General features: G+C 44.5%; 1 protein-coding gene across 3 annotated transcripts in view; it reads left to right on the top strand.

Moving 5' to 3' along the window:
* Positions 1-1939, top strand: part of SPP2 (secreted phosphoprotein 2) — a 24629-nt gene extending 22690 nt beyond the window's left edge. For all 3 annotated transcript variants that reach the window (XM_019554684.1, XM_019554683.1, XM_019554682.1), the window contains one exon: positions 1620-1939. In XM_019554684.1, the coding sequence (XP_019410229.1) occupies positions 1620-1627 (8 nt within the window). In that variant the 3' untranslated portion in view covers positions 1628-1939. The remainder of the gene's footprint in view (positions 1-1619) is intronic.
* The last annotated feature ends 9264 nt before the right edge of the window (positions 1940-11203 follow it).

Below are 11203 nucleotides of genomic sequence, written 5' to 3'. Positions count from 1 at the left end.
GGATCCTATGACCCCAGCTGACTTCCTGCCCTTTGGGCAGGGGGCTGGACTCGATGATCTTCCACAGTCCCTTCCAGCCCTAATGTCTATGAAATCTATTCATGAGCTGATCCTGGCACAGTCAGACCCTGGGCCACTTATCTAATGATAGTGCAACTTGGATTAAATGACAAGAGTCAGCTGCAGTTATATTACCCTGCAGTTTCTGTTTCTTCCCCCTCGGGTTTTGCCCTTGTTTTCTCATTATTTTGTATCATCTGATATCTGTGATGTGTTGTAAAGAAAAGGAGGAATCTAGCTGTTTGCCATATCTGTCCAAAGATGAGATCTGGAAACTTGGCTTTTTTCCTACAGTAAAATTAGAGCTGTGTATGGGAGCAAAGCCCACATATTTGGGCAAATAGAATAACTACAGCAGTCTATTCCAGCTGTTCAGAAATCTTTTTACTTTCTCTCCTGCTCATTATTCAGGAAAATTACCCACTGTGCTTTCCCCAACTGTGAATTACCCTTCAGATCCTGTTGCTGGATGTAGGGAATACTCCTGCTTCCAGGAGGTGAAGGTCTTAGTTCTTCATCTATGTACTCAGGGCCTAATCCAGAAAACATCAACTTGCTGCTGGACATAGCCAGTAATAGTTTCACTGGAAGGCTGAGGAGGACCCTGTAGCTGTCCATCTCTTGTGTTGTTAATTTGGCACCTTCCACAAGCACCTAGAAATTAAAGTTCTCTGATGCATAGCTCATGTAGTGGCCCCAGCAGGCTTCCTCACATAGGTGAGATTGTGTTAATATCTGAAAGGATCACTTCTAGCATGGTTCCTTTGCCATGGTTATTATGCTTTTAAGGCCTCTGAGACTAAGTGCTACTTAAGTGATAGTTCTTTGTCCTGGACACCTGTTGATAAGGAACTGAGCTAAGACCACAAATGAACTTGGCTAAAGCCAATCAATTGCTGTTAGGTGCTAAATACCAGTCATATGGTCACTTCCCTTATAGAAGTTTGTTCCTAAAATATCACAAATTTGCACTGGACAGGAAAAAACACTCAGATTACTATGGTTACCGACTTCATGATAATGCAGCGTTGGATACAGAGTCATTGTAGCCTTAGTCATATATTCTTTCAGAAAAACACAGACCCCACATTTACAGTATACATTGCAGCCTTGGATTTAATTGCATTTCCCATAAAACCTAGCACCGTGTCTCTTCGTTTTAGAGTTTACATGGCATACTAATTTTCATTCTCTAAATACATTTTTTAAACATTTTTATAACTTGATAAGCAGCTTTTCTTGGGATAGATAACATGGTGTTTAGTACAAAAGTTTGAATGACTCTTTTGTAGGCATGGCCTTTTAACACACTTTTTTGAGGGATGTATATGCATTATTATGGATATGTTCTATTTATTCTCTATATGGGTAATGACAACATAAGGATACTAAATTATGAAGTAGTAATGTAGGATTTGATCTTGATAATTAAAGGAAATAATCTGCTGATGTGAATACAAATTTATGCCTTCTCTCCTTTTTCAAGTTGTTTGTGTCCAGTTAATTTTTCTGAAAATGAGATGTTGTGAATTGTAACTGTGAAATCTATCTTTTTTTAGTGAAATGAAGATCCAAAAGGACCAGAAGCCACAGATGCAGCATACCAAGAATAAACTTGATAGCAATTACCTTTGCTTTTTAAAACTGCAAAAGCTGTTCTGTAATGAATGGACTGTCTTTCCCACTCACTCACTCTCTGTGTTCGTGTCAAGTGTCCTCTGAATGTGCATGCAAGATACTAAATGTATGAAAATTGGCAGGAGATAGCATTTCAGTGTATTAGAGCTCATTACGAAAGCTTTCATGCATCTAGCATATCTGTGTCCAATACACATTGTATCATCTTCTAATGGTGCTATTAAAAGGTCATTATACAGTCTGTGTTCTGGGTTACTTGTTGGTTGCAGATGTTTATCCTTTTTTCTTTGTCTTGCTCATTGCTAATTAGTGTTTCTTTCACCCTCCTCCCACAAGCAACCCGCCCCCTTTTATTATTTTCCTCCATTTTTCCACATAAAATAATGAGAGGGAAGGCTTATGATGTCTTTAATAATGCATGGGCAACTGAAGGCAAGGATCTGTGCATTTTAACTGCCAGCATAGACTCAAGTTGTTGGGAAATTTAGGTGATCAGATGGATTTAGATACTCAGATATTGTCTGACAACTCATCTTTTATGATTAATTATTTACATGTCCTGTTGGTGGTGGAACAGGGGTGAAGGAAGAACATATTGAAAAAGGGTGGAGAATACAGGTTCAAGTTCTTGGAGCTTGGCTTTGGTAACTTGCTGAGAGAGTAAATTCTGTGAGTGGATAAGGGCTGCATGAATTCTGTTCCCAATGGCACTGATGACATTGCTCTCTCTCAATAAGAGCTGGAGTACACTGTTTAGCCCTATTACCCATTCTTTATAGAGGTAAAATAGAGAAAATCCTTCGTCATGGTAGATTCTGGACCATGGTGCTCATTTCAACATGTTACTGCCATGCCTGCACAAGGAGCCTCAGCGAAACTGTGTGGTATGGCATGTAGGAGCACACACCCCTCTGTCATCTAGAGTGCTGGTTCCTTTATCTGTGGTAATGAGCAAGAATGGCTGCAGCCCCATTTTCAAATTCCTCCCTCTCCTCAACATTGGGCAGGCAGACCATGCCATGAGAGCCGCACCTGGGGATGGTTTAAATGTATTCAAATCAAGTAGGAATTTACCCCCCCTACCGCAGTGCCTCTTCCCTTCCCTCCATGCTCATGGGCACTTTCTCTCCCCTTCATGCCCTCCCAGGCACCCTGTTGCTGCTGTGCCTGGCTGCCCTGGGGACAGAGGGAGCTCTAGAGCTGCTTCTGTCCTGCTCCAACCAGACTGCATGGGGAGCTGGGTTTAGCTACGGACAACAGCAGCAGCAGCAGGCGGGTTTCCACACCCCAAGCCTGCTCCTGGGCTGGTGGAGAACCCCCCAGGAGACTAGGCAGGGTGGGAGAAACCAACCATTGCTGTTGCTGCTGCTGGCAGAGACTAAGCCTGGCTCCCTGCCGCAGTCTGGCTGGGATGGGGCAGGAGTGGCTTTGCAGCTTCTCTACTCTATGCAAAGGAGGACAGGGTCAGTAATGGGCAGGGGAAAGGGAAATTGGGGATGGGGAGAGAATGTGCTGCTGAGCATGGAGGGGGAAAGGCAAGGGGAACTCTTACCTAATTCAAGAACTTATAAAGTCCCTAACTGCTGTTCCCGTGGCATGATCTGAAGGGAGGGTGAGACCGTGCTATTGCACCCCCTCTGTTTTCACCCCTTTGTTTGAATGATGTAACATTTCCACAGAAGAGGCATCCCACCAGTTGCTTTCCCTTGTTTATCCACTGCAGTTTGCAATAAGGCTACAGTGCAATAGGTAGATGTTATTTGCCAATTGCCTATTGGATGATGAAAAGCATGCCGCATTCCTGATAATCAGCTTTAACATTTTTCCCTTTTATTCTTAATATACTGCACAATGTCAAACAGATATAGGAGATTCTAACAAGTGCATGTTCTTTTCTGTGTACTACTGATCATTAAGGGTGCTCTTTACTTCTGACTGTAATACCCCATTTTCAGTTGCTTATGAGTCTGCTAAACTTTAACCTTATGACTGAAATTTTCCACGGCAGATATCTGCCTTGGGTCTTTTTTTTTTTTTTTTTTGGAAAATTATAGTCAAAATCATGTGGCTATTTCCAAGAACAAGGTGAGGGAAATAGAAGTTGCCTTCCAATTTTATTAAAAAAAAAACCCTCCCAAGTGACCTTTAGAAAACTCTCTTTAGAAAGCACATACTGCTTTGGAGCAGGAAATTAACATTTGGAACCTCTATTACCTCTGTCTTCTGACAGCCCTGTGAAAATCTGTCGTAGTGCCGGAGAGGGCACAGAGACAGGGCTGCAGCAAGCCCAGTGCCACAAAGGATGCAGAGACAGGGGCCAAGGGCCCAATGATAACCGGAGGCCAAGTTAGACTGAGGCCTCATCAAAATAGGGATGTTTAAATACCATGTGTGAGGCATGGGATGTGGTAAAGGGAAGGTATTGGAGCCATACATCTAGCCCATAAGGCTTGGAGATACCATAAGGCACCTCCTGAGTGTGAGACCCAGTAAAGGGTCTGTGGCAGAGCACTGTGTGCCTGCCACTTTAAGGCCCTGGAGCTGGCAGCCTCCAGGTGCCTAATGAGGACGGCCATTTTAGGTTCCAGGCTGCCTATATAAACAAGGCATTTTGGTTGCTGTTAGGTAGGCAACAGCATTGTCTGGCTAGAGGGCTACTGAGGTTCTTTTGGAGGTAAGGGAGGAGCTGTAGGGGATGGTAGGAGGCTCCTGGTCCTGGGTATGACCTAAAACTACACCCTGCTGGGAGTGGGTGGCCTGGTGGGGCTCTCAGTGGCATGGGTGCTCCCAGGAAACGCCAGGCCAGCCATCACCCTGGTGAAAGGCAGGTCAGGGTGCCTTAACCCCTTGCCCCCACCACTGGGTGGGTAACCCCTTTATGTGTAGGGCCCAGGGGTGGACCCTAGAGAGACTGAGAGGCTAGAGACTCAGTGCTGATTGAGAGAGTACTCTTGACTGGCCTGTGCTGGGGCCAGGACCAGATTGGTCAAAAGGGCTGGGGGCCCACTGTGAGGGATGCCTGAGAGCCAAGGGCCAGGGGTTCTGACTGACCTGGAGGTGGGCCAGGGCTGGTAGCTGAAGGTCCTGGGAGGACCACACCTGAGAAGGGAAAAATGGCTTCAGGGAGCTACATAGCCTGCATGAAGGTGGATGAGGCCGCCTGATGAGAGGACTCTAGGTTGGGGTTCAATAGGAGGATTCTGTGGCCCAGAGTGGGGCCCAGTGATTATGTGAACATTGAGATGCCATCAGCGAGGCTTGGGCTGCAGTGTAGGGGAGGAATGGCGCTGCAGATAGTGCCCCCTGGCATCAGGGCAGCCAATGGCCAGCCTCCTGCTTATTACCAACTAATTAATTTGTTAAGATCAAGGCGTGGTGGGCAAGAAGGTGGGTGGTTAACCCAAAAACAGGTGAGTGGGCCACATGGAGATCAGTTCCAAGCAGCCCCCTGTTACAGGGTCCAACAACCCACACTGTTTAGAGGAGTCTGACTGTGACAGAGCAGCAACTCAAGGGCATCCTCCCGATTCATAATTTATACCAGCAAGACATGGCAGGAGAGATTAATAGGTGCCCATAGGGCAGAGCCAGTGTGGTCACAGTGCCCTAAAGACATCACGGCCATCCTTGGGGAGGCCATATTGTGACAGTGATGGTTAAAGCTGAGGGATCAGTCTAATGTAACTAAGGCCATTAGACTTTTAATCTTCCCAATTTCGATCACTTGTATTTGAAAACAGTTATAAATCCCTTCTGTCTTCTCTTCCTCAGACTAAATAATCCTTATGATTCTAGCTCTTTAATCATTTTTGTTGCTCTCCTCCAGACCTCTTCCAATTTTTCCAAGTCTTTCTTGAAGTGCAGTGCCTAAAACTGAACACGGTACTCTGGGTGAGGCCTCACCGGTGCTTAATAGAGGAGAAAAATCACTTTCTGTAACTTGAATGTGATATTCCTGTTAATACATCCCAGTGTGCTATGTTATTTATTTATTTTTCAAAAAAATGACACTGTTGACTGACATTTGGCTTGTAGTCCACTATACTCCACACAGCCTCTTTTGTAATACTGTAGTCTTGCTAGTCATTCTCCATTTTCTACCTGTACATTGGATTGCTCTGTCCTAAATGCAGTACCTGTGTGCTTCTTGAATTTCACCCTATCTATTTCAAACCATTTCCCCAACTTTTTAAGCAAACTTTGTTTCTGAATCCTGTCCTCCAAAGTGCCAGCTACCCAATCAGCCTTACCCCTGTCATCTATTACTAGCTTTCCCTTTCCACTCAGTAAGGGGTCTGCATTTTCCTTGATTTTCCTCTTATTTCTAATGTTTTTACAGAAGCTTTATTGTTGCCTTTCATATCTCTTGGTAGTTGGATCTCAATTTGTATCTTGGCCTGCCTGAACCTTCTCCTTTGATACCAGTACTGTACTCTTTTACTCATATGGCCAAGTATCCACTTTTTCTAAGAGTCTTTTTTTATGTTTCAAGTCTTAGTAGAATCAACTGTTTAGCCAAGTGGATCTCTTGCTAAGCTTCTTATCATTTTCTACTGTTGGATAGCAAGCTCTTGTGCAATTAATAGTGTCTCTTTAAGGAATAATCATCTGTCTCTTGGGGCACCTTTTTCTTTCCCAGGGATCTTCCCTTCTAGTTCTAAGTCTCAGAAGATCTGCTTTTTTGAAGTCCAGTGTTTTATTTTGCTGTTCTCCTTCCTTTCCTCCTTAGGACCATTAATTTATCATTCCATGATCTCTGTCACTCAAATTGCCCTCTATCTTCAGGTCCTTACCAATTTCTTTCTAGTAGTTGGGGGGGGTGGGCAGGGACTTAAAAAATTACAAACACACACAACCTATGTTAAAAGAACATTATTCAGGTAGCAAAGTCATGTACTCAAAAGTTAGGAAATGCCAGCATTAAGGTTGGCTGTGCCACCTTAACTTGCCTCCCTTCTTTGTATGCATTATGGTACAGTTTGGTTATGTGATAACGCATGCTTTTCTTCCATTAGAACTCCAGTTTCAGTCTAAGCTGGTTTGTTCTCACTTAATCAACAGCTGCTCATTAATTTGGGTTACACTTGTTACTCATTGTGTGACCTTATCTACCCTACATAGTTCGAACCCTGCCCTGAAGATACAGTAGTTTTATTCATTTCCTTGTGAGCTTTTCGGTGACACTTATCATTTGTAGAGTTAACCACTAAGAAAGTAAGCTTAAAAGTCTCCAGGTTGAGACACTCCAGACTTTTTCAGCATGCTTAGTATGCTGTAGCACCTTATATATTGTTCACTTAATTTCAATTGCAGCTGTAGGTATTCAGGACTTCTGGAAATCAGACCAAGAGTTTTAAGTCAGACAATGAAAACAACTGTCCTGAGAAACTAAAGGTGCAGACAGAAGTGCAGCTCTGGGTCTAACTCATGGTGCTTCACAAAAAGTGCCATGCATTAGCCTGATCCTCCTGACCTAACAGATGGGTTGGGAGGGTGCAAGATTGAGCTTGAATTTGGAGCCTATCCAGGGAGAGAAGCTGTGTCTCTGCAGTCTGTTCCCCTAGCTTTTCCCTCTCTTTTAGCTCCCCTGCTGACTCAGGAAGGGGGAAGGGGGGAGGAGAAGGCAGGGGCAGGAGGTCCACTCTGGAATGGGTGTGTGTTTGGACTGGAGCTCCCCACCTCTGGAGGGCTTCAATCTATCTTCCCCATTCTTCAGTTGTGCGCAATCTGCAGAACGAGCTTCCTTCGCTCTCTTCCTGCCCTCCCCCCCGCCTTCTGAAAATGCTGAGAGCAGTGCTGGGCTGGGTCCACTGAGCCCTGCTCCTGGCAAGTGCAGACAGAAGTTACTGAGGGCACTCCTATTTGGTGCACCTTCATTTGAACCCTCATGTAATGTGGGTTCAGATTTTCATGGAATTGGGCCCTTTTAAAGTGCTCTGCAGCTGAAGCACTCTGCAGCTGTGCCCCTGTGTTTGGCCACACCTGTAGAGCACTTTCAGTTGCTAAATCTAGCAAAAATTGTCATTTCTGTCTGCACCTTAAGAATGGAACTGACTTGCCCCTTTAAGACAGCAGGGTAAACAACTTGCTTAGCAATCTGAAGGGAATAACCTAGAAAAAACATAAGAGTTCTCTGTTAGAGACTAGGGTAGAATCCAGTTCTTCTGGGCAGTAGTCAAACCATCTTTTCACTTCTAGTTAACAGTCTGTCTCACTGTACAGCTGTTTCTTCATCACTAGTTCAGTACTAACCTGTGCATAGAATGACATCGAGGTCCTGTGAACAAACCAGTATGTGATCATCTGGGATCCAGGTTTTCCGTTTGTCACAGAAAAATGTGGTAAACCCCAGTTTCTAACATTTTAAGGAGAATAACCTGGATTTTCTCCTTTAAAGGAGAAAAAATGTGGGAAATGGTGGACTTCCCCTTGTAGGCTGGCAGAGATCCAGCATGCAAGGGACTGGGGGAGTGAAAGGAGGGTGATCAGCAGGGGGCAGCATGTGCATGTGCACACGCACATGGCTGCCAGGCAGCATGAGAGCAACTCTTGCAGCTCCCTACAAGTAAGTTGGCAGCAGAGGAGGGCAGGGAGGGAACTGAGGCTCCCATAGCGAGGATGGAAGTTGGACAGGGCTGGGGCTGCTGCCCAGCTGTGGTGGTCCATGGGATTTGGGGCCCAGGACACAGCCACAGGGCCCAGGCGGGGACTGAGACAGGGCTGCAGGCAGCTCGACTGGGGGCCGGCAGTGGGGGTGGAGGGGCTGGCACTCTCTTGGAGGGGAATGGGGAGCATGTGCCATCCAGATCTGTGAGCAGGGCTGGGGTGGGCTGCTGCTGCAGGCTCGGATTCCTTGCCCTGCTGTCCTCCCCCCAGGCACTTATACATTTTGCCATTTCATTTGAGGTTTTTTATTGTGGAAAATCAGAGCTCCCCCTGCCCCTTTTACTCACCAGAATGTGGGTCCAGCTGTGGCTGCCCCCCCTCCCCAAACTGCTTTGAGCTGCCCTAACATGCTGGTACCTTGCCCATGCCAGTGCCCTTCGCTCCTGACCCACAGCCCCCTGGCCCTGCTGGTACCCCTCATGCCTGACCCTTGGGCTTCTGGCCCTACCCAATAGCCCTCACTCCCCACCTAAAAAAAAAATTCAAAATCAAGTGCCAAAATGCATTGGTATTTAGAATTTATTTTATTATGGTGACTGAGGCACTGGTAGGCTTCCAAATTGCTTTCAAATGGTAAATATATCAATAAAACATTGTGTTCAACTGATACCTACATATATAGTGGTGTTTCATTTTAATTGTGGAAAAACACAGATTTGGTGTTTTAAATTGGAGAATCTGTGACTTATTTTATCAGAGAGTTTGTGATTTTTTTTTTTTTTTTTTTTTTAAACAGAAAACCAGGATCCCTAGTGATCATGTAACTAAGGACCTGTCTATCAATGCAAGCAAGATGGGGGAAGGGGAAATTTAAGGTTGCACAGGAAATCATTTTTCCCACATTTCTGAACTAGGGTGTTCTTAATGTCTACAGCCTTAATGTTTTTACATTGATAGACTTAAGGACAGATTGCTGGATCTACTAGACCAGACACTGGACTGCGGGTAGTAGACTCCCAGTTATTTTTATAGATTTGTTATTGACCTACTCTGTGTCTCTGAGCAAGTCACTTTTACCTCTTCTCCTCTCTCTTGCATCTAGTGCTTTCAAATTGCTAGCTCTTTTTTGTGCAGGGATAACTTTCCTATACATCAGTGCAATGGCTAACGTAATGCAGCCTTTATTTTACATTTGAGACCTCTAGGCAGTAAAATGAATATATACGATAATAAAAAGTCTGATGAGAGAAATAAAACAAGGTGGTAGACAGAGCTAAGAGAAAGCATGCCTCCAATGTAAGGTGAGGGTTTTAAAATGGTATCCTTTAACATTTACTTTAAAAATGGCAATTGTATACTCCATAGTTGTTGCTTTCTAAATAATCCATAAGGCCTTATATTTTAGATAATAATCAAAATGTTCACTCGGTCTTGCCACTTTAATGAAACCCAGGTAAAGGACATTCCATTTCTCTATTGTCTTTTTTTAAGTTAGGATGGCTTGAATGGGGAATGAATTGAATCCTGATAAAGGAGCCTTCTGCACAAATGCTGCAGTGCAATAAACAGCTTGCACAGTGCATGGTGAGCGTTATAGTTCTGATGATAAAGACCTATCAAAAGGTAACACCTTGTAAGTCTTCCCAGCCCAACTCTACTCCCTTGTCCCTTCTCTGATAACTTCTTTGCTAACCCCTATTCCGTGCCCACTTTCTTCAATCATAGAAGATGCAAATGAATATGAGCCTTTTACAACAACCATCTTCTGCCAGCTTTGCAGTTGCCTCTGCTTTCTTCTTTTTCTCCTCCTGCCTACCACAAGGGGTATGGGCTGACATAACTGATGTGTTTTATATACCCTGGCTAGTTTGCAGCAGAATACTAATGCATGGCAATCAGCAGAGTTGCTCTAATCAGCCCTTCCTGTAGGTCCAGGATGCTTTTCCTTAATTCTTTTACTAGGGCTTGTACTGTCACAGGGGAAAATTCTGCTTTAAATGACCCCTCCTAGCAGCTGGTTACCCTATTTTGTAAATGATCAAAATAAAATGCTGTTATTGGGTTGATATTACATACACTTTAGGCAGTAAAATGATTCAGAACCAGGGATCCTGATTTTTAAAAAATCCCCAGTTTTTGGATTTAAAACAGCAACCCAAAATCCACATTATAATATATATTACTGGCACTTCATTTTAATCACAGAAAAATGTGGATTCTGAGTTACTTTTTAATACAAAAATTGGGGATTGTTTTTAATTGGAGAAAACCAGGATCCCTGTTCATAACAAATACATTGTCTGCAATACAGGGCTTCCCAAGCTGGACCTTCTGACTACTCCTCTCCTTCTTCTAAAGCTCAGTATCTACCTCGGTGAGTCTCAGAATTCTGTACCAATATTTTGACAGGAAAGCAAAAAGATTGAGAAGCACTTGTCTGCCACTAGTGTGGCACGTCCTTTTTTGGCAGGTGTCACAAGCCCTGTGTTCTCCATGAGTGCCACTCCAATCCCCTTCCCCTGCATGATCTGTTGCTCTTCTTTGTGCCTTACCTACTGCTGAGTTCCTTGCTCTCTCCCTCATCTTGTGTTCCATGCACAGAAGCTACCCATACCACTTGTGGCACACAGGCCTTGGGTTGGCCACCTGTACCCTAAACCATTTGGTTGCTGAGATGCAATGAAACAATGGTTAGTCAGTGCTGTGCCAAGGAAGTTTGGCACCAGGGACAAAGCCCACAGTGGCAGCCTGCCCTCATCCTGCACACAGATTCAGGGGGCATACACTCCCTACATGCTTACCTGGGAGTGCACGCAGCAGCAGGAGCCACCCCCACCCCCGCTACTGCGCTGGTTAGAGTTAAGTGGGGAGGAAATGAGGTGTAGCACATTGTCCAATG

Source organism: Crocodylus porosus, unplaced genomic scaffold (genome assembly GCF_001723895.1).
Source record: "Crocodylus porosus isolate Cpor-Errol unplaced genomic scaffold, CroPor_comp1, whole genome shotgun sequence".
Classification (NCBI taxonomy): Eukaryota; Metazoa; Chordata; order Crocodylia; family Crocodylidae; genus Crocodylus; species Crocodylus porosus.
The sequence above is the reverse complement of the archived record's forward strand: the minus strand, read 5'-3'. Positions and strand labels throughout refer to the sequence as shown.